Source organism: Armigeres subalbatus, chromosome 2, assembly GCF_024139115.2.
Source record: "Armigeres subalbatus isolate Guangzhou_Male chromosome 2, GZ_Asu_2, whole genome shotgun sequence".
NCBI classification, from domain to species: domain Eukaryota; kingdom Metazoa; phylum Arthropoda; class Insecta; order Diptera; family Culicidae; genus Armigeres; species Armigeres subalbatus.
The window spans coordinates 45,843,875-45,867,907 of NC_085140.1; the positions used below are offsets into that span (position 1 = coordinate 45,843,875).

The following is a 24,033-nucleotide window of genomic DNA, read 5'->3' on the forward strand; positions in this document are numbered from 1 at the left end:
ACTCATCTCTTTCGATTTTATTTCCGATTGCGCTCTCTTCACCGAATCGCGCATGCGCTGTTTGAAGCGGTTCTCGATAGGCACCAAACCGTGCACTTCTTGCGAAGAACGCTTTGACTACCTATACATCGCCGATTGCGCTGAGAGCAGATGATCCACACATCCAAAATAATGCGTGTATGATGTATGGCAAAACGTTCTCGGCTGAAAGCAGGCCTGGGAATTGTCGCGTTTGTCAGTGACACCTGACAAGATACATAAAAACATGGTCAGTCAAGAAAAACTTGTCAACTTCCAGTTTTCCGTCGCACGACTGGATCCCCACGACCAGATGACAACTTTTTCCATCAGCGACAATTTGCTTTTGTTGTATGTCTTGTTAGAGCACACATCTGCGACAAAAGTGTGACAACGCATACACTTTCGGCTCTGTACACGACACAACATTGGTCCCGAAAGTAAGTTATGTCGCATCTTCTGGTTGTCGATCTGCGTGGAGAAGCAATAGCAGCGGACAAATTTGAAATATCATACAAACAAAATAAAACAAAAATCGGAGCATACGAAACAGCGATTTTTGATAAAGTCGTTTTTACGCGGTTTTTGTGATTTACGCGGTTTTGACGCAGTACAATGAATTATTGGCAGTGGCTGATTTTCTACCCGCCGCTGTCACATCCAGGCGCTACAGCATATGCGCAAAATAGCCAGCAAGAGTTAACCGCCAGAAATGTGTATGGCGAAAGACATCTAACGCGGATTTTCTCAAAATTAGGAACTTTTCATGAAAAACTATTTGGTACCGGTTATGAATGATGGTGTCCGCTACTACGCCTACCAAATATTTTTTCGATGAAGGTGCTTAATTTTGAGAAATCGAACCTTAGATGCCTTTCGCCATACTGATTTCAGAAAGTTAACTCCTAGTGTGCGCTGTAAGCACGCTCAAAGCAGGCGATTCATTGTCCGCGTAAGTATCGACTTTAGTGGATTTTGACCGGTACACCGTTTGTAGCAATGAATCGCCTGCTTTGAGGGTGCTTACAGCGGCACACTACGAGTTAACTTTCTGAAATCAGTATGGCAAAAGGCATTTAAGGCTCCATTTCTTCAAAATTCAACACCTTTATCGAAAAAATATTTGGTAGGCGTAGTAGCGGACACCTTCCTACATAACCGGTACCAACTAGTTATTCATAAAAAGATCCTAATTTTGAGAAAACCCGCGTTAGATGTCTTTCACCATACGAATTTCTGGCGGTTAACTCATGCTGGCTATTGGCGCATATACGATAGCGCCTGGATGTGGAAGCGGCGGGTAGGAAATCAGCCACTACCAATAATTCATTGCCTGATAGACGGTTTAACCGTAAAAATAATATTTGACTGCAATATTTTATGTATAAGAGAAATACGGAATTTTATTTAAGCGTATATCCTACATAAGGGCCAATTAAGGAAAATTCGATACATTTTTGATTGATTGGAATTACTGCACGTTAACTTGGGCGGAGTATTAAATTTTAATCGCTAGGCACGCGCTGTAGTGGGGCCGTACACTTATTACGGTGCATTTTTCTGTGTTTTTCGAAACCCCCTCCTAATGTAAAAATTTTTTCTTACACATTATTTTTTATTTATATGGAGAGTAAGAAAATGATAGTACTCCCCCCATAAGTGCTTACGTAATAAGTGTACGGTCATGAAACGCTCATGCGGGCTTGTTCATGCTATGTACAGCGTGATATGTTTTTTGGTTTATGTTGTTCAAAATACAACAGATTGTGTGCTCGAGTGTTAATGGCCCGCTTAAAAGATTTCCGGATATAGATCATTTCAAACCATTCGTGATTTTTAAATATACATTTTAGATATGTAATTAAATGACGCATTTTGGTAAAATAGGAGGAGCTGGACTAAAATCACCAAAATTCGACACATTATTATGCCGTACATATTAGCCGTTTTTATAATGAGCTCGGCTTCAACTGCTGTAAAATCCAGAAACCACACCATTTCAGTGGTTTCCCCACATTTTGTCATCAATTCATAATGACAACATTTTGCTGACAACGACAACAATTTTTGTCGCGACAAAATTCGAAGGTGACATGACGAACTTTTTTGCCAATAACCATGACAACTATTCTAATCCGTCTGGTTGTGCAAAACCTTAGTCGTGATGGAAATCGTCACACGACAAATATGTCGTAACAAAATAAGTATGTGACAAGATTCAAAATGTCTTGTCGGAGCGAGAGACCAGTAGTACGCTGTATCGAGCTACGTTGGTTAGGTTGTGTTGTCCAGTTTGAGGGGACTGTTTTCTCTTTGGTTTTGTCGCATGGTTTTTCTGTATGAAGGTGACAAATCCCAGGCCTGGCTGAAAGTTCCGTGTTGATACAACATGTGGTGTCGATGGGTCGGTTCGGTATCGTAGAGAAAAATATAATGCGCCCCCATCGCAGCATTTGGTTGCCTCACATCACACGCCGCCTATAAAAAAATCATGCATATTTTCCGTTTATGTATCTAATAGTTGCATGAAACTTCTATCAAATGCATATAATTCAAATATATGTTTGGATTAGAAAGATAAGAAATCTATTGAGAGCTTAAATGTTGGGGATAAAATTGCCACATGTGCAGTGCACAGGTTGCACATGCGGACGCGACGCCTCTGGATTTCACCAAGGTGATAATCAGATGCGATGTCAGCGTTGCGTCTATTCCGGACATCATGAATGCTTCGTCTCCATTTTCGGCTGATGCAGATGTGGTCGATTTGATTTTCAGTTTGTCCATCACGAGAGACCTACAAAGCTTTGTGCTCTGGTCGATGGGGAATGAGCGATCCCTTCAATCACCATGTCGTTTTTCGTTTTGTCTTTTTTGTCACACAATTCTGCAAATAGCTCATTGTTTTCACTCATTTTTCCAAGACCATGATGCCCCTTGACTCGCTCATAGTCCGTGTTGTCGGAACCGATCTTTGCATTAAAGTCGTCCATGTCAACGACGGCATTCAGTTCACTGTAGCAATTCTCCTTGCCATATGACTAGACAATAGGGGAGAGTGGGTAGACTTGATCCCCTTTTCTGATTTTCGGTGTATCACAGCCAAAAATAAATAAACAAACGCGATTTCCACACAGACTCTCTAAGAAATATAGTATTTATCTTTACTGATGTATGACAGTCCTTGAATTATTGTTGTTATTGATACACAATCGATTTTTTGGAGTGCTGTCAAAAGTCGACTTTTAAAATATTTGGGGGAAATTGATCCCTCTCCAATAACTTGCTTTGATAAAATTGTAAAGGTGCCCTCAGATTTTTTAAATATTTTTCCTTCAAAATACGCGTGATTTTCGAATTGCTGTGCGTATACATGAACGATTTTTGTAATTGAATTCGACAGCAAATGTAATTTTAAAATTTGGGGAGGCTTGATCCCCTTTCTACCATATCTACGCAATAAGTAATTTTTCCTGCCAATCCTTCATCAAATCTGTTAAATGTACAAAAAAATAGATGCCTGAGAACAGATTTATATTTTTTTGAATTTTTTCGCCAAATTTTGTATGGATGACTAATGGGGGATCAAGTGTCCCCATATTGAGGCAATAACTTCAAATCCAAATATCCTAAAACTTTGATGGAATGTTGACATTTTCATCAGTACAGATCATTAAGGATATTTATGGCTTTGTGCTGTGAAAAAATAAAAGCGTTTGGTCATTGTTATTGAAAGTTTTCGGCCCTTGACCGGTTCACCTCATTTATTGAAAGTTGTTCAAATTTTGCGTGGCCAAATAAAAAATCTTTTGGAAGGTCAAAACATACAAACCGCCCTACAGAATAAATAAGTTTGTCAATCCAAAAAATAACTCACCACATAAAGGTCATTTGTCTAGAGGATCTATACTAAAAAATACGCTAGAACAAAACTACTTTCGTTCTCGATAAAACAGGGGGTGATCAAGTCTCCCCGGGGATCAAGTCTACCCACCTTCCCCTATCGGTCGGCGCATAACATTGGATTATCGTCAGGTTCCTTACCCGTGTTCTGAATCTGGCAATGATTATTGGTTCCCACTTTATGAGAGCCGCCTGTGCCTGAGTGCTAAGCGGGAAACCAACTCCTCGGTGCCGGAGAATGTTGTTCTGTCGAATACCGGAATATAACAATACCTGTCCCGGCGGTAGTTTGTGTTCTCAAAAGTTTGGCCTACGGACTTAACTCAGTTCCGGGATTCCGAGCTTCAAGTGCCGTGCCTCGCTAGCAAGCTGTGCCAGCTTACCTTGCTGTGCTAATGTTAAAACATTCCATGTTCCAATTCGTGTCCTTTGTTTCATGCCAAAAGTTGTCGCCGTTATATCAGTTCTCGATCTTTTTTGTTGGTTTCTCGAACGGTTTGTTATGTTTCGGGATGTTTGTTATATTTTGTTGACCTAAGGTTCCTATCCACCGGGAAGGGGCTGCTATCTTAGATATAGTGCCTAGTTCTGGGAATATCGTGGGAGCCTTGGTTAATTCGGTAGACTATTTGATTCAAACTCAAGGGCAATATGGAGGTCTTACAACATCTGATTTGCGTATATATGGACTGTAGTCAAAAACATATACTTGGAGGACATACCGTAGCTAGGGACATCATGCATCATGGAAGTCGTGGTTGATTTAGTAGACTATTTGATTCAGACTGCAGAAGAAATTGGAGATCTTACAACATCTGATTTGTTTGGATACAAGACGCAAGTGAAAGATACGTAAATTTTGACTAAAAGAACATTATCCGATCTAGTTGAAATTTTGTTGATCGATTCCTTGTTCGATGAATTACCGTGAAAGGAATTAATTCAATAGAAAATATTAAATTTTGAGCAATCAGCTCATGTATATTCTTAATGGGACTGATGTGTGTATATTCAATATGGGGCAAGGTTTCTCTCGATTAAAGTCTCATTTTCATCAAGCTATTCGGAAGTATGATAAATTTTAATGCTATTCATAAAGTTAACTCAAAAGTGACGAAAATCGAAATGAGACTAATATACGAGTACCGCCAGTATTGTACGTAGCTCTTTTTGCTCGGTCCCTTTTAACGAACACGCTTCTTGTCCATAAAGGGCCACTGATAGTTTTAGGACCCAAGCTGGTTACGCAATCCTTAGAAGCATCTATTCGCGCAGTAGAAAAACGTTTTTTTATTTCAGAACTTTGAGAACCAAACTTGATTGAATAGAAAAATTATTTAACTGGAATGTCTTCAACTGTCTAAGACGAGTTTACTACTTTCCATTTAATTCCACCTCGTTTTGTTATCTTTACAGATACTATTTAGACCTCAACTGTGAGGCCGGCTTAATTATCTCGTACTTGACTCGACTTGGCCTTTCTTGATTCAGTGTTCATAATTTTCATACTAAGTGGTATAGAACATAAACATTTCGAATGCATTTGCATGCTCTCAGATGCAAGATTTCAAATATCTGGGCCTTTAGGGATCAAACTTGACCTGCGATATTTGTTCTGTAAAGCAAGCATCCTGATAAACAATTATGCTTGATAAACCGGGACCCAGCTCTCTGTTGCTATTTTTCATGCTATATTCATTTGAATTTAGTCCAAATTTTGCATATCTCACTCATCTGTCTTATCTCACGTCCTATTGAAATATATCCCCTGTTCTACCGACTAAGAAGTTCAAGTTCTGGTGTAAATTTTCTCAATCAATTATTTGTTCTGCAATCTTGTATTTAATAATTAAGCCGATACAAATATTTAAAATCTATTTTGTCTACCCCCTCGGATTTTTTTTTGCCAAAAAATAATATTTTGAGGGGGCAACAAAATAAAATTCGAATAATTTTGAGGATTTTCAAAACATTCTTTAACAAATCCGAGGAATTTTTTGATTTTTTTCATTTCAATATTTATTTTTTATTATCCCCCCCCTGGACCTTCCGGAGACCAGTAGGACATAAAGTTAATTAAGTATTTGTAACGGCCTTATGCATTTTTTAAAGAGAATAGGCATGGATTGGAACGAAGCCATCAAAGCTTTAATTGGAAAGATATTTCTAAAACAATTAGGTATATAAAGGTTCTCCAAATACATTCGATGCGACTTTCGCTGTCGCTGGACGACTGTGACCGCGACGCTATCGCTGCATGCAATGTTCCATTCGCTTTCATACCAACGGTGACTGTAGCGTCGCGTGTGTTTGACACCTCCATTTGCAAAATAAAAATGAATTTATTTAATGGCAATATGTACATCGATATGTAATCCCATAATTTCTGTTATGAATCTCTTTTTCCACAGTCCGACGATCTGCACGTGAATATATTCAGCGACATCCTAAAGCTGGACAGGGACGAACTGCGAAAATGGCTCATCACCCGTCAAATCGAGTCCATCAACGAATCCGTGTTGATTCCTCAGAGTAAGGCCCAGTCCGAAGCAGCCCGAGATGCTCTTGCCAAACACATCTACGCGGAGATGTTTCAGTACATCGTTCAAAAAATCAACCGTAATCTGGCGGGTGGTAAAAAGCAGAACTGCTTTATCGGTGAGTAATGTGATGGATTCCGATTACGTTTAGGTCTAATTTTTGTTCCATACTCCATGAAGGCGTACTGGACATCTATGGTTTCGAAACGTTCGACGTGAACTCGTTCGAACAGTTCTGCATAAATTACGCAAACGAGAAGCTACAGCAGCAGTTCAATCAGCATGTCTTCAAGCTAGAACAGGAACAGTACCTGAAAGAGGGAATCGAGTGGAAGATGATCGATTTCTATGACAATCAACCGTGTATCGATCTGATCGAGGCCAAGCTGGGCATCCTGGACCTGCTAGACGAGGAATGCCGGATGCCTCGGGGGTCTGACGAGTCCTGGGTGGGGAAACTACTGGAGAAGTGCGGCAAATACAAGCACTTCGACAAGCCTCGGTTTGGGACGAGTGCATTTTTGATAAAGCATTTTTCGGACACGGTCCAGTACGAATCGCATGGGTTTCTGGAGAAGAATCGGGACACAGTCTCGAAGGAGCTAGTGAATGTGCTGCGGCTGTCGAGTATGAAGTTGTGCCATAAGCTGATGACCGCGGCGGAAGAATCGCCACAACCGGATGCTGGAGATACGGGGAAGTCCGGCGTGAAGCTGGTGATAAGTGCCGCCAAGAGTCAGGTGAGAAGTTAGGTAGGATTTTAATTGTTTGTGATGTTTTGTCTAATGTTCTCGTCTATGTGATTTTGTCTTTTTTATTCTGTGATCGTGCCGGTTTTAGGTAGTTGATAAGAAACGAAAGGTTAGTACAATAATTGATTGGATACCAATACCGAATAAACTGACAGACATGAATTATATCGCTTTCTTCCTTTTTCTGACATGAGTGCATTTGTTCGTTATTATATGTTGCTCCGGTCGGAGACCGCAAATGTTAGTCACTGGTTATTGGTTGATAATTATTGCTTCCATTATGGCCGCCATTCTATACTAATAGGATTATGATTTCCTCGTATTTTTACTCCAAAGCCAATGACCCAGAAGCAACAGAGGAAAACAGTCGGTTCGCAATTCCGGGAGAGTTTGACGCTACTTATTACAACACTTCACAACACGACGCCACATTACGTCCGATGTATTAAGGTGAGTTTGAAGCTTCACAGTATCTACTACAAACCGAAATAAATGAACAGTTTGTCAAATCTTAGAACCTTGATCGAATCAAAAGTTTAACTAGCCATATCTAGATTGACAATACTCTGTCTTAGTTAAATGAAGACTTATTTTTTAATCTCATACATTTTTGACAGCCAAACGATGATAAGGCCGCTTTTCGATGGGAAGCTCCAAAAATCGTGCAACAGCTGAGGGCGTGCGGGGTTCTCGAAACAGTTCGCATTTCGGCGGCCGGTTTCCCATCCCGGTGGACGTACGAGGATTTCTACGACCGCTATCGGTTGCTCTGCAAACGCGTCCAAATCGTAGACTGGAACGTTAAGGCCACGTGTGGCAACATTGTACGCAACTGGCTGACCGACACGGACAAATATCGACTAGGCAACACGCAAATCTTCTTCCGTGCCGGTCAGGTCGCTTATCTGGAACAGTTGCGTAGCGATCTGCGCAAGAAGCACATCATCAAGGTACAGTCGCTGATAAGAAGATTTATTTGTCGGAACAAATATCTCCGACTGAAGCGCACTGCACTGGGGTTGCAGCGACACGCCAGAGGCATGTTGGCTAGAAAGTGAGTGTTTTTTTCTCTGAATATGTTTTGGGATTACAACATTTATAAATTTGTTTATTGTCTTTTTCAGGAGGGCGGATGATCTTCGAAAGAATCGAGCGGCTATCACTATCCAACGCTATGTTCGCGGCTGGTTGCAGCGCACTAAGTATCAACGAATCCGTAGAACGGTACGTGGACTGCAGACCTATATTCGTGGAATGCTAGCACGGCGGAAGTTCAAGCTGTTGCTGGACAACTACAAGGCTACTCAGATTCAGCGATTCTGCCGAGGATATTTGGCACGCCAACGAACCAAACAGCGGCTGGCTGGTATAATCAAGTGCCAAGCAACGATACGCCGATTCTTGGCTCGTCGTATGTTCAAACGCATGAAGGCAGAAGCCCGTACTATATCCCACATTCAAAAAATGTACAAAGGTCTGGAAAATAAGATTATCGAACTTCAACAACGTTACGATCAGATTTCGAAGGAGAATTCCGCTTTGAAGAAGCAGAATGCCGACATACCGGAAATGCGTCAGAAAATGGTTGCTATGAAGCGACAAGAAAACGACCTGAAGGCGTTGAAACTACAGTTGGAACAAAAGGACGAAAAGCTACTTGTGGTGATCAAACAGTTGGAGAACGAACGCGATGAGAAGATGATCTTGCTGGAAGAGAAACAGAAGGAAGAGGAAGACCGAATAAAAGAACGGGCGGCTATGGAACAAGACCTCACTAAAATGCGTGAGCAGGTCAATGAGATCAACGACGTCACGAAACTGGAACGAGATCGACTGCTTTCGCAAGCTGACTCCAAAGAGATTCATGTGGCTTATCAACGGATGGTCGTAGATAAGCATCAGCTAGAAAACGAGAACAGTAATTTGCGGAACGAAGTACGTCGGTTACAGCACATCATCAGCAATTCGCACGAGCTGAAAACCCACTCCCGGTCGGTGAGCAACGCCTCCAGTACCAACGAAGAAGACTATGGTTACAATTCGGGTAAAAATACGCTGGAGATTCGACGATCGCCACAATCATGCGAAGGTGAAATTAATAACAATTTGAAACGAAATAACAGCAATGTTAGTACGAGTGGTCCCAGTGTCGTGCTTTCTCCCATATTAGGAAGGTTACCTTCGGTAGTTGCCCCAGTTAGCAACGGTCCTGTATCCATTGGTAGTCCGCCCGTATCAATGGGTAATGTTTCTAGTCAAAGTAGTATAAGTGAGGTGCCTCTACGAACGCTTCCAAAAGATAATTCGCTAGACTTCGAGCGGTTGTTAAATAAGACTCCATTGGAGTCGTTCAGTCTGCTGCAAGGTAGGAGTGCATTCGTTGTTCAATTTTGTATTCATTTTGAGAATGCTTCTTTGACTAATCGTTACTAATTGAAGTACATTGTGTGGAACATCAACAACTAATTCTTTTGGGGTTTGTATTACTAACTTTGTATGTAAACTACTATTTTCAATACAGCGTTCAATAGAGTATTCCGAAGACTAATTGGAAGCTTCCATGTGACTTATCAAGGCATAACAAAGACAAAAGCAGTGTTGGTAGAATCACACTCAACTCTACATCAAGGCCTCATGCGCGAGCCAACTCGCCTACGATTCTGCAGCGAGAGCATCGCCTTGGGGTTTTCAGGCAGAATCGGATCATTTCGCTCATTTGCTGATACATAATTTCGCTCCAAAACGTGTTGAAATGACGCTGTCATGAAGCTTATCCGCCATTCGGCAGGTAATTTAAATCACCAACCGATAAAAACAGACTGCCTGTAAGTTGTGTACCAGAATAAGTCCAAGTTCTACTTAGCAGAACCAAAACTTCCTTATCATTCTGTCTCTCTTAAGCTACCTACCTATATCTATGACGGTCGTACACTCCGAGTTGTTCGTAGCAAAACCGAATGTAATGTTATATGCCAGGTGGCCCGTTCTTGGGTCGCCAGTCTTCCTAGTGCGGGGTCTACCCCGGAGCCGAAGTCATCTTCTAGGTTCTCTGCCAACAATACTTTTGCTGGTCTCTCTTCTGGCACACGCACTACATGTCCATCCCACTGTAATCTGCCGTATTTTATCAGCCTGTCGATGAATCCATTCCAATGTAATCCAAACAAAATCCAATCTAATCCAAAACCAATCAAAATCCAATCTAATTCAAATCCAATATATTCTAAATCCAATAACTCATACAAATCCAATTTAATTAAAATTCAAACTAATCCAAATCCATTTTAATCTAAAACCAATCTAGATCAAATTCAATCTAATCCTAATCGAATCTAATATAAATCCAATTTAATCAAAATTCAATCTAATCCAAATCCAATCTTTTTTAAATCCAATATAATACAAATCTTATCTAATATAAGCCCATTTTATCCAAACCAATTTTATCCAAATCCAATCTAATCCAGAACCAATCCAATCGAAATCCATTCTAACTTAAATACAATCTAATCCAATTCGAATATAATCTAAATCCAATCTGATATAAATCTGAGTTAGTTAGTTAGTTATGGATCCTGTACACCTCCGGTGGTGCAAAGGGCCGACTTGAAAGATCTCCATCCTGAGCGTTGCCCGGCTATCGCTTTAACCTGTTGCCAGGTTAGATTTCGGTCGACTTCTTTTATTTCTTTATTGAGGCTTCGCCGCCATGAGCCTCTGGGTCTGCCTCTGCTGCGATGTCCCGCTGGGTTCCAGTCTAATGCTTGTTTACAGATTTCGTTTCCGCCTTTACGTAGAGTGTGGCCGACCCAGCCCCATATAAATCTGAGCTGAATTAAATCTAATTCAAATCCAATTTTATCCAAATTCAATTTAATTCAAATCCAATCTAATCCAAATCCATTTTGATCAAAATCCAATTTAATCAAAATTCAATCTTTCCAAATCGAATCTAATCTAAATGCAATCTAATCGAACTCCAAATTCGGAGGTTCCTCCAGGAATTCCTTCGGAAGTTCTTCCAGGAATTCCTCCAGAGATTCCAATGGCAATTCCTCTGGATGTTCTTCCAGGAATTCCTCCGGAAGTTCCGAATTTCTGAAGAAACATTCGGAGGAATTCCTGAATAAACTTCCGGAGAAGTTCCTGAAGGAACTTCCGGAGGAACTTCCGGAGGAATTCCCGGAGGAACTTCCGGAGGAATTCCCGGAGGAACTTCCGGGGATATTCCTGGAGAACCTTCCGGAGGAATTCCTCTAGAAACTTCCGGATGAATTTCTGGGAGAACTTATGGATGAATTCGTTTAGGAACTTACGGGTAAATGCTTGTAGGAACTTCCGGAGGAGTTTCCGGAGGAATTCCTGGGGGAACTTCCTGAGGAATTCCTGGATCAGCTCCAGGAATTCCTCCGGAAGTTCCTCCAGGGATTCCTCCGGAAGTTCCTCCAGGAATTCCTCTGGAAGTTCCTCCAGGAATTCTTCCGGGAGTTCCTCCAGGAATTCCCCCGGAAGTTCCTCCAGGAATTCCTCCGGAAGTTCCTCCAGGAATTCCTCCGGAAGTTCATCCAGGAATTCCTCCGGAAGTTTTTCCAGGAGTTCCTCCGGAAGTTCCTCCAGGAATTCCTCCGGAAGCTCCTCCAGGAATTCCTCCGGAAGTTCCTCCAGGAATTCCTGCGAAAGTTCCTCCAGGAATTCCTCCGGAAGTTCCTCCAGGAATTCCTCCGGAAGTTCCTCCAGGAATTCCTCCGGAAGTTCCTCCAGGAATTCCTCCGGAAGTTCCTCCGGAAGTTCCTCCAGGAATTCCTCCGGAAGTTCCTTCAGGAATTCCTCCAGGAATTCCTCCGGAAGTTCCTCCAGGAATTCCTCCGGAAGTTCCTCCAGGAATTCCTCCGGAAGTTCCTCCAGGAATTCCTCCGGAAGTTCCTCCAGGAATTCCTCCGGAAGTTCCTCCAGGAATTCCTCCGGAAGTTCCTCCAGGAATTCCTCCGGAAGTTCCTCCAGGAATTCTTCCGGAAGTTCCTCCAGGAATTCCTCCGGAAGTTCCTCCAGGAATTCCTCCGACGTTCCTCCAGTTATTCCTCCGGAGTTCCTCCAGGTCTTCCTCCGAAGTTCCTCCCGGAATTCCTCCGGAAGTTCCTCCAGGAATTCCTCCGGAAGTTCCTCCAGGAATTCCTCCGGGAGTTCCTCCAGGAATTCCTCCGGAAGTTCCTCCAGGAATTCCTCCGGAAGTTCCTCCAGGAATTCCTCCGGAAGTTCCTCCAGGAATTCCTCCGGAAGTTCCTCCAGGAATTCCTCCGGAAGTTCCTCCAGGAATTCCTCCGGAAGTTCCTCCAGGAATTCCTCCGGAAGTTCCTCCAGGAATTCCTCCGGAAGTTCCTCCAGGAATTCCACCGGAAGTTCCTCCAGGAATTCCACCGGAAGTTCCTCCAGGAATTACTCCGGAAGTTCCTCCAGGAATTCCTCCGGAAGTTCCTCCAGGAATTCCTCCGGAAGTTCCTCCAGGAATTCCTCCGGAAGTTCCTCCAGGAATTCCTCCGGAAGTTCCTCCAGGAATTCCTCCGGAAGTTCCTCCAGGAATTCCTCCGGAAGTTCCTCCAGGAATTCCTCCGGAAGTTCCTCCAGGAATTCTTCCAGGAATTCCTCCGGAAGTTCCTCCAGGAATTCCTCCGGAAGTTCCTCCAGAAGTTCCTCCAGGAATTCCTCCGGAAGTTCCTCCAGGAATTCCTCCGGAAGTTCCTCCAGGAATTCCTCTGGAAGTTCCTCCAGGAATTCCTCCGGAAGTTCCTCCAGGAATTCCTCCGGAAGTTCCTCCAGGAGTTCCTCCGGAAGTTCCTCCAGGAGTTCCTCCAGGAATTCCTCCGGAAGTTCCTCCAGGAATTCCTCCGGAAGTTCCTCCAGGAATTCCTCCGGAAGTTCCTCCAGGAATTCCTCCGGAAGTTCCTCCAGGAATTCCTCCGGAAGTTCCTCCAGGAATTCCTCCGGAAGTTCCTCCAGGAATTCCTCCGGAAGTTCCTCCAGGAATTCCTCCGGAAGTTCCTCCAGGAATTCCTCCGGAAGTTCCTCCAGGAATTCCTCCGGAAGTTCCTCCAGGAATTCCCTGCGAAGTTCCTCCAGGAATTCCTCCGGAAGTTCCTCCAGGAATTCCTCCGGAAGTTCCTCCAGGAATTCCTCCGGAAGTTCCTCCAGGAATTCCTCCAGAAGTTCCTCCAAGAATTCCTCCGGAAGTTCCTCCAAGAATTCCTCCGGAAGTTCCTCCAAGAATTACTCCGGAAGTTCCTCCGGAAGCTCCTACAGGAATTCTTCAAAGAATTCCTCCGGAAGCTCCTCCAGGAATTCCTCCAGGAATTCCTCCGGAAGTTCCTTCAGGAATTCCTCCAGGAATTCCTCCGGAAGTTCCACCAGGAATTCCTCCGGAAGTTCCACCAGGAATTCCTCCGGAAGCTCCTCCAGGAATTCCTCCGGAAGTTCCTCCAGGAATTCCTCCAGAAGTTCTTTCAGAAATTCCTCAGTAAGTTCCTTCAGAAATTCCTCAGGAAGTTCCTTCATAGATTCCTCAGGAAGTTCCTTCATAGATTCCTCAGAAAGTTCCTTCAGGAATTCTTCCGGAAGTTTCTTCAGGAATTCCTCCAGAAGTTCCTAGAGGAAGTCCTCCAGAAGTTCCTAGAGGAATTCCTACAGAAGTTTCTAGAGGAGTTCCTCCAGAGGTTCATCCAGGAATTCCTCCGGAAGTTCTTCCAGGAATTCCTTCGGAAGTTCTTCCAGGGATTCCTGTGAAAGTTCTTCCAGGGATTCCCCCGGGAGCTCCACCAGGAATTCCTCCGGAGGTTTCTCCAGGAACTTCTGGAGGAATCCCTGGGGGAACTTCCGGAGGAATTCCTGGAAGAACTTCCGGAGGAATTCCCGGATGAACATCCGAAGACATTTCTTAAGGAATTCCCGGTGGAACCTCCGGAGGAATTCCTGGAGAAACCTCCCTAGGAATTCCTGGAAGAACGTCCGAAGGAATTCCTGAAGGATCCTCCGATGGCATTCCTGGAGGAACCTCCGGAGGAATTCTTAAAGGAATTCCTGGAGCAACTTCCAGAAGAATTCTTAAAGGAATTCCTGGAGCAACTTCCGGAGCAATTCTTGAAGGAATTCCTGAAGGAACTTCAGGAGAAAATCCTGGAGGATCTTCTGGAGGAATTCCTGAAGGAACTTTCGGAGGAATTTCTAAAGGATTTTACGGAGGAATTCCTGGAGAAACTTCCGGAGGAACTCCTGGAGAAACTTCCGGGGGAACTTCCGGAGGTCTTCAAATCCAATCTTATCCAAATCCAATTTATGCAAAACCCAATTTAATTCAAATCCAATCTAAACCAAATCCAATCTAATCCAAATGTAATCTAATCCAAATCCAATCTAATTCGAATCCAATCTAATTCAAATCCAATCTAATTCAAATCCAATCTAATCCAAATCCAATCTAATCCAAATCCAATATTATTCAAATCGAATCTAATTAAAATCCGATCTAATCAGAATCTAATCTAATCCAAATCCAATGTAATAGAAACCTAAATCTTATCCAAATGCGAACTTGCCCAAATCGAATATAATTCAAAACCAAACTTATCCACATCCAATTCATATCAAAATTCAATCCGATTCTAATCCAATTCAAATCTAGTCCAATCCAAAACCTATTCTAAAATTCGTTCTAAATGAAATTCTAATCCAATCTCAAACCAATATAACTACAGTTCAAAACCAGCTCTAATTTAATCCATATTCATTCCCTATTAAATCCAAATGCAATAACAATCCTGCATATCATTTTAGTAGTCTTTTCGCTTCTTTTGTTCCAAGAGTCCTCATCTTCCTCTATGATTTGTTATGCATTGCTTAGGAATCCAAATGATCCTTATTTCCATTTCTTTTCATGAGTCCTCATGGTCATCTTCAATCCTAAATTCATTGAATAGGATTCCAAATGTTCCTATTTTTAATTCTTTAGGAGAGTCCTCTTCAATTTTGGATTATTTGAATAGGATTCCAAATGTTCCTATTTGACAATAATCTCAATCCTTCTTCTTATCGAACGTCTTTTAGCTAATCATTCGGCCAAATCACCCAGCACCATGCGAGAGATTTGAGGAAAATGGTGTTTACAAGAACCCCAAATATTCGTATCCTTGGATTATCCTATACTGCCGTTCTACGCATAATTGTCCCATGTATATAGGGAATCCCAGCAAACATGGGACAAATATGTGTATGACGGCAGTATAGTACATGCAAAATTGATTATTTCGAATTAATGTTGGTGTCCTTCTACACGTTAAAGAAGTTCGTTTTTGTGTGGCTTCCCGGAAAATGCTTAGCTGTTTCTCATATACATCCTGGGACTGAGACAATTTTAAACTTCTTTCCAAAGCATAAGAAACTGCGGTTGCTATCTTCTATCTGCTGGGATCTCTATGTCGAATAAATATAAAAACGTAAAAGCAGCTAACTTCACTTTTAACTCACCCGTGGTATTACTGGAACTTCCTGGAAGAGTGAATAACTAACATTTGTTTGATGTACAAAACTTTAATTCTGATGCCAATATTTTGAATACAATTTCTTACTCATTTTCACACAGATCATTCTACACCCAACACAACGGAATCACCGGAAAAAGATCAAACAGCCATAATCCTAAAGATGCGTAAGCTCTTCGAGGAAGAGAAATCCAAAAGCGATCAACTTCGCAAAGAGATTGCTCGATTCCGCAAGAGTGCGTCCTTCAGCACGGAGGACTCAATCCGCGCCTCGGAACTGGAGGTGGAAATTGAAAAACTACGCCAAGACTACAACCTGCTGAGAAACAGCATCAAACGCGGTGTCGAAGACCGTGAACTAGAGGCACAACATATCGCCCTGCAGCAGGAGCTGCAACGGCGACGAGACGAGTGTATTTCGCTGAAGGCCGTCCTGGCACAGCAGAGCCATTCGTTGAGGACACTGGGACAGTCGCAAGTCAATCCGAATGGCGACTCGAGCTTACGGATTCACGATGATACCGAGCTTATGGAAGCATTCCAAGCGCAGAAGCTGGTAAACAGGCAGCTGGAATCGGAACTACGTGCGATGATGGATGCAAGCAATGAAACCCTGATCGAGAACAGTAAGGTAATTGAAGCACTCCGAAAGGAGGTTCAAGAATTGCAGACGATCATGCAAGACGGACTCGATAACGTGAATGACGATAATCTGGAAACATTACGGAAAAGTGATCAGTACTTGAGGCATGAGCTGAGAAAATCTACAGCTGCTTACGTGGAATTGCAGGAACAGATGAACGAATTGCTGGCAAGGAACCATGAACTTTCGAAGAAGATCACCATTCTATCGAATCGGTTACGAGATAATGGACTGAACGATTCTATCTTAATGAACGAAGAGTTCCAGTCGATGGTTATTGTAAAGAAGAAAACACAGTCGTATCAAGCCATACTGAAATATCGGCACGAGGATGAGAACAAGATCATTCAACGATTAGTGACGGACTTAAAACCAAGAACTGCTGTGACGTTGATGCCAAGTTTGCCGGCCTATGTGGTGTTCATGTGCATAAGATACACCGATTCGGTTAATACGGATGATCACGTGCGATCTCTACTGACGAGGTTTTTGCAGACAATCAAACGGTTGTACAAGCTGCCCAACGTTGTCGAAGTTCGAGTCATGTGGCTAGTCAATACCCTCACGTAAGTATTGTTCATAATTTCTTCCGGAATTATAGAAGTAAAGTGTGATCTCCCATTAATAGCCTTCACCATCTGCTGAAACAATTCGGTGGCTATGCGGATTACATGAAGTACAACACCGAGGAGCAGAATCAGCAGCAGCTGAAGAACTTCGACCTGTCCGAGTACCGGCAAGTGATCTACGAGTTGATCATCCTGATGCATGGCGTTCTGCTGCGACAGGTACAGGAATCGATCAAGAAGTTTATCGTACCTGCCATCCTGGACCACGATGAAACGGCCCGGGGCAAGAATCGAGGTCGGACGATGTCGCTGGATACGTCGCCGGAGCAGAGTCGGGAACCGAAGTCTTTGGTACAGCAGTTGGACATTTTCTACAAACATTTGATCAGTTTCGGCATGGAGAGTCAGTACATCGAGCAGATTTGCAAACAGGTAAGAACAGATTTGCTTGCGAATGTTTCTGGACTGGGATTGAATCTAGAGAAAAATGAATCTCACACTATAATACTTCCGTGAGAGACTTTTTTTGCAAGCTGTGACAATAATGAACTGATTTGGAGGATATTTGTAATCCATTATAAAAAAAAGCTCCAATCGCGGGTGGCACCAGTGCTGATGATGTTCATTTTCGGCTGCGATTCTGATCGGCAGGGGGCTCACCTTAACAGAGAAGGACCAAATGTTCTGTTCCGGTTTCGATTCGGATCGGCAGGGGACTCACCTGAACAGATAAGGACCAAATGTTCAGTTTCGGATTTGCTTAGGTCCGACAGCAGGGATTGAACTTATCATTTCATTATCATTTAGTATTCAGCCAATAACTCATTCCAGAAGCGGAATTCCGAAAAGTGTTGTATGATTGATTCCCCTCTACAACTTTGTCTAAGGGTGCATTGCTTTATGTCTAATATTAACAGCGTGAAACGCTAGGAACACTCAATATACTAAATGATAATAAGTGTTATTATCATTTAGTATATAAAATGATACTAGCGTTTCCTGCGGTGAATATTAGACATAGAGAAATGTACCCTTAGATAAAGTTGTAGAGGGGAATCAGCGCTAGAAGTCCACCATACAACACTTTTCGGAATTCCGCTTCTGGAATGAGTTATTGGCTGAATACTAAATGATAATGAAATGATAAGTTCAATCCCTGTCCGACAGGGGAGTCACATGGACAGATAAGGGTCAAATGTTCAGTTTCGGCTTCGCTTCGGTCCAACAGGGGGCTCGCATGGAAGAGAAGGACCAAATGTTCAGTCTCGGATTCGCTTCGGACCGACAGGGGGCTCACATGGACAGGGAAGGACCAAATGTTCAGTTTCGGCTTCACTTCGGATCGACAGGGGGCTCACCTGGACAAAAAAGCACCAAATGTTCAGTTTCGGCTTCGCTTCGGATCGACAGGGGCTCACCTGAACAGATAAGGACCATATGTTCAGTTTCGGATTTGCTTAGGACCGACAGGGGAGTCACATGGACAGATAAGGATCAAATGTTCAGTTTCGGCTTCGCTGTGGACCGACAGGGTGCTCATACGGACAGAGAAGGAGCAAATGTTCAGTTTCGGCTTCGCTTCGGACAGACAGGGTGCTCACATGGACAGAGAAGGACCAAATATTCAGTTTCGTATTCGCTTCGGACCGATAGGGGGCTCACATGGACAGGGAAGGACCAAATGTTCAGTTTCGGCTTCGCTTCGGATCGACAGGGGGCTCACCTGGACAAAAAAGCACCAAATGTTCAGTTTCGACTTCGTTTCGGATCGACAGGGGGCTCCCCTGAACAGATAAGGACCAAATGTTCAGTTTCGGCTTTGCTTAGGACCGACAAAGGACTCACCTGGACAGACAAGGACCAAATATTAAGTTTCGGCTTCGCTTCGGACCGACAGGAGGCTCACATGGACAGGAAAGGACCAAATGTTCAGTTTCGGCTTCGCTTCGCATCGACAGGGGGCTCACCTGGACTAAAAAGCACCAAATGTTCAGTTTCGGCTTCGCTTCGGTTCGACAGGGTCTCACCTGAACAGATAAGGACCATATGTTCAGTTTCGGATTTGCTTAGGACCGACAGGGGAGTCACATGGACAGATAAGGATCAAATGTTCAGTTTCGGCTTCGCTGTGGACCGACAGGGTGCTCATACGGACAGAGAAGGAGCAAATGTTCAGTTTCGGCTTCGCTTCGGACCGACAGGGTGCTCACATTGACAGAGAAGGACCAAATGTTCAGTTTCGTATTCGCTTCGGACCGACAGGGGGCTCACATGGACAGGGAAGGATCAAATGTTCAGTTTCGGTTTCGCTTCGGATCGACAGGGGGCTCACCTGGACAAAAACGCACCAAATGTTCAGTCTCGGCTTCGCTTCGGATCGACAGGGGGCTCACCTGAACAGATAAGGACCAAATGTTCAGTTTCGGCTTTGCTTAGGACCGACAAAGGACTCACCTGGACAGACAAGGACCAAATATTAAGTTTCGGCTTCGCTTCGGACCGACAGGAGGCTCACATGGACAGGAAAGGACCAAATGTTCAGTTTCGGCTTCGCTTCGCATCGACAGGGGGCTCACCTGGACTAAAAAGCACCAAATGTTCAGTTTCGGCTTCGCTTCGGTTCGACAGGGTCTCACCTGAACAGATAAGGACCATATGTTCAGTTTCGGATTTGCTTAGGACCGACAGGGGAGTCACATGGACAGATAAGGATCAAATGTTCAGTTTCGGCTTCGCTGTGGACCGACAGGGTGCTCATACGGACAGAGAAGGAGCAAATGTTCAGTTTCGGCTTCGCTTCGGACAGACAGGGTGCTCACATGGACAGAGAAGGACCAAATATTCAGTTTCGTATTCGCTTCGGACCGACAGGGGGCTCACATGGACAGGGAAGGACCAAATATTCAGTTTCGGCTTCGCCTCGGATCGACAGGAGGCTCACCTGGACAGACTAGGACCAAATGTTCAGTTTCGGCTTCGCTTCTGATCGACAGGAGGCTCACCTGAACAGAGAAGGACCAAATGTTCAGTTTCGGCTTTGCTTAGGACAGACAGGGGGCTCACATGGATAGAGATGGACCAAATGTTCAGATTCGGCTTCGCTTCGGACCGACAGGAGGCTCACATGGACAGACAAGGACCAAATGTTCAGTTTCGGCTTCGCTTCGGACCGACAGGGGGCTCACCTGGACAGACAAGGACCAAATGTTCAGTTTCGGCTTCGCTTCGGACCGACAGGGTGCTCATATGGACAGAGAAGAACCAAATGTTCAGTTTCGGCTTTGTTTCGGACCGACAGGAGGCTCACATGGACAGAGAAGGACCAAATGTTCAGTTTCGGCTTCGCTTCGGACCGACAGGAGGCTCACATGGACAGAGAAGGACCAAATGTTCAGTTTCGGCTTTGTTTCGGACCGACAGGAGGCTCACATGGACAGACAAGGACCAAATGTTCAGTTTCGGCTTTGCTTCGGATCGACAGGGGGCTCACATGGATAGAGAAGGACCAAATGTTCAGTTTCGGCTTTGCTTCGGATCGACAGGGGGCTCACCTGGACAAAAACGCACCAAATGTTCAGTCTCGGCTTCGCTTCGGATCGACAGGGGGCTCACCTGAACAGATAAGGACCAAATGTTCAGTTTCGCCTTTGCTTAGGACCGACAGGGGACTCGCATGGACAGATAAGGACCACATGTTCAGTTTCAGCTTCGCTTTGGACCAACAGAAGGCTCACCTGGACAGACAAGGACCAAATGTTCAGTTTCGGCTTTGCTTAGGACCGACAGGGGAGTCACATGGACAGATAAGGACCAAATGTTCAGTTTCAGTTTCGCTTTGGACCAACAGAAGGCTCACCTGCACAGACCAAATGATAAGTTTCGGCTTCGCTTCGGACCGACAGGGCGCTCATATGGACAGAGAAGGACCAAATGTTCAGTTTTGGCTTCGCTTCGGACCGACAGGGGGCTCACCTGAACAGATAAGGACCAAATGTTCAGTTTCGGCTTTGCTTAGGACCTACAGGGACACATGAACAGATAAGGACCAAATGTTCAGTTTTGGCTTCGCTTCGGACCGACAGGAGGCTCACCTGGACAGAGAAGGTCCAAATGTTCAGATTCGGCTTTGCTTCGGACCGACATGACGCTCACATGGACAGAGCAGGACCAAATATTCAGTTTCAGCTCCGCTTCGGACCGACAGGGAGCTCACCTTGACAGAGAAGGACCAAATGTTCAGTTCAATTGGTGAACCGATTTCGTCCTTTTCTTGCTATTTCGTTCTTTGGCTTGAAGTTTTTCTTCTCTGGCAGTTCTTTTTTTTTAAATACTTACTATTTGGATCTCCGTTGTATAGAGCGAAACGACTTTTATCACATGAAAATAATTGGAACAGAATAACAATAATTGTTGATTTATTACCGTACTTAACATCCTGTTAACAACGGTTGTTGGAATAATGACAATTTTTCTTGGTTTCAAGGCTTACTTACAAGGAAACTAATAGCAGTTAGGAATCCGGAAGTGGGAAAAAGTGGGTAACCTGGCCACTGAAAGAGGATACAGCCCGGTTGTGTTATTCTGGGGTTTCAACAAGAAAGTTGTTACTAAAAAATAGTATTCCTTAAAATCATGTTTTGTGTTCAAGACAAACGGTCGTTGTGTCAAATGGCCCTTATGCCAAATGACATTATGCAAATACTCTTAATACTCTTTCACCCTTTTTAAATAACTCTGAATCAATACATAATTTTAATTGCTTTGAATCAAAGGTCTAAAATATCACGTTGAGTGGGCTCGTTTTGTCATCAAATCTAGTGCCTAAAAAGTGTATGCGGTATCTCACATAACTAAAGGATCTATCTAATAGCCTATTCAGATTACGTCATTTATTATAATAATTATTAAATAATAATAATTATTAATTATTATAATAATTAAATACGGAAAAGAATATTAATTGTATAGATATTGGCATCACGTTGTATCATGGTATTTTTTATCATAAATGGCATAATCTGAATAGGCTATAATAAGTCTCCCATAAAATTTGGAAGTAACTATCTATTTCAGACAAGTAATTGATGGTTTAGTGGTCCTCCTTAACCGTGCGGTGAGACGCGCGGCTACAAAGCAAGGCCATGCTGAGGGTGGCTGGGTTCGATTCCCGGTGCCGGTCTAAGCAATTTTCGGATTGGAAATTGCCTCATGATATACGAATGCAAAAATAGTAACCTGGCTTAGAAACCTCGCAGTTAATAACTGTGGAAGTGCTTAATGAACACTAAGCTGCAAGGCGGCTCTGTCCTAGTGTGCGGATGTAATGCCAATAAGGAGAAGAAGAATTGATGGTATACTTTTATGCTTTCCATAGCTCATGTATTACATCTGCGCTGTGGCCGTCAACAATCTCATGCTGCGAGGTGATCTGTGCATGTGGAAAACTGGTATGAAGATCCGCTACAACGTCGGCTGTTTGGAGGGTTGGGTCGAGAAGACGTACATGGACCGGGAGGTGATCAAACCGTTGGACCCGCTGATCCAAATTTCCCGAATCCTTCAAGCCCGCAAATCCGAGGAAGATGTTTCCACACTATTGGAGCTTAGCACGTGTTTGACGACGGCGCAAATATTGAAGGTATGTTTTTATATGGACCCTGCCATTATGTGATTGCTAAATCGTTTACGTTTCAGATCATTAAATCGTACACCGCGGATGATTGCGAGCAGGAAATTAAGCCAGTCTTCATCGAGAAGCTGGCGAAGCAATTGAATGAATCACAGGAACGGTCAAGTCAGAACGAAACAGATACCTACATGATGGACGAAGAGATCGTCAGTCCCCTTGTTGTGGTGTACAAATATAGTGAGGTTAACCTCAAAGAGATCGATATTCCCCAAGAACTGAACCTGGAAGGCTTGGTCACCAAGATCTAAAGTAAAAACAAGGGCGAGTCATTATGGTGGGTTATCAACTATTTTAAATAGAAAAATTGACACATTTACAGAAAAAATAGATAAATTATATGATAGCCCACATGGCCTATAATAGACCAAGAACAAATATTTCAATACAAGCGTTGTTATGTAATTCAAACAAGAGTTTATCTGTGGAGTAAAAGCCAGAAAAGACAGAGAGGTATATTTACACTTGTTCGTTCATTCGTTTGATAACAGCTCGCTGAAATATGAAATATTTTCCATATATGATAGACTTGAGTTACTTATGTGGATTTACAAATTGCAACACTGATTGGCCTTCTTCATGACGGTTCGTTCGATCAACAAAACAACGTGTTCTGCCTTCAAGTTATTGAAACCATTCAAGTGCATTTACAAACTGTTGTCTGGTGTGAACCCAAATCTCCACATATTTCCTGCGTATTCGTTCCATAGGTTGTTATTCATTGTTTTCTATTTCTATTATGCCAACCGTGAAATTTAAGTTATGCAATTGTTATTTATTACAGCGGGAATAAGCAAGTCTGAAGTAGGAAAGTGAGAGCAATGCGATTGTACTGTATTTATATTTGAAACTAATACGAAACACGCAAACACTTATGTAGTGGATATAAAAAAAATACACATTTAACAGTGTAGTAAATCGAACCAAGATAGTAAAATAACTATATCTAGTTACTGTAACGAGAAACTAAAGTACATATTATCCATTAGACAAATTACATTTAATAATAATTAAATTTAATTGATTCACCTGTTAAAGCAAGTATTCCTTCCTGTTACAGCATTTATCGTGATATAGATGAATCGATCATGTATATTTATGTACTTACATCAAGTGAGTGTTAAGATATGCGCTCAACAGTTAATAAATAATAGATGACCTAAAGAGCAGGTTCGCCAAATGGTTTGTTTTTATGTCATTGCATTCATAGGCGACGTGAAGAAGCCAAATAGACTCAAAATATGCCAATAAGAAACACATAAGATCATGGGTGCAAAGGCATAGGAAGGTGAATCTAGTTTTGATTCTGAAATGATATAAGACTTGGTGAGTATGTTTCAAAGTAGTTAAACATTTCGGCATGAAAATCTAATAGGTCGCTAAATTATTATCTTCTC

The 24,033-nt window shown here is 43.0% G+C and overlaps 1 protein-coding gene across 6 annotated transcripts in view; it reads left to right on the plus strand.

Annotated features, from left to right (window-relative positions):
* The window catches only part of LOC134218508 (unconventional myosin-Va), a 69,092-nt gene extending 45,276 nt beyond the window's left edge, over nucleotides 1–23,816 (plus strand). For 4 of the 6 annotated variants that reach the window (XM_062697604.1, XM_062697607.1, XM_062697606.1 and 1 more), the window contains exons 4-13: nucleotides 6,333–6,579; nucleotides 6,642–7,201; nucleotides 7,302–7,322; nucleotides 7,550–7,663; nucleotides 7,831–8,267; nucleotides 8,338–9,578; nucleotides 15,840–16,947; nucleotides 17,010–17,382; nucleotides 22,325–22,588; nucleotides 22,645–23,816. In XM_062697604.1, coding sequence (XP_062553588.1) covers nucleotides 6,333–6,579; nucleotides 6,642–7,201; nucleotides 7,302–7,322; nucleotides 7,550–7,663; nucleotides 7,831–8,267; nucleotides 8,338–9,578; nucleotides 15,840–16,947; nucleotides 17,010–17,382; nucleotides 22,325–22,588; nucleotides 22,645–22,887 — 4,608 coding nt within the window. In that variant the 3' untranslated portion in view covers nucleotides 22,888–23,816. The remainder of the gene's footprint in view (nucleotides 1–6,332; nucleotides 6,580–6,641; nucleotides 7,202–7,301; nucleotides 7,323–7,549; nucleotides 7,664–7,830; nucleotides 8,268–8,337; nucleotides 9,579–15,839; nucleotides 16,948–17,009; nucleotides 17,383–22,324; nucleotides 22,589–22,644) is intronic. The other 2 variants (XM_062697610.1, XM_062697608.1) reach the window with 2 other exon arrangements.
* Nucleotides 23,817–24,033: the final 217 nt, after the last annotated feature.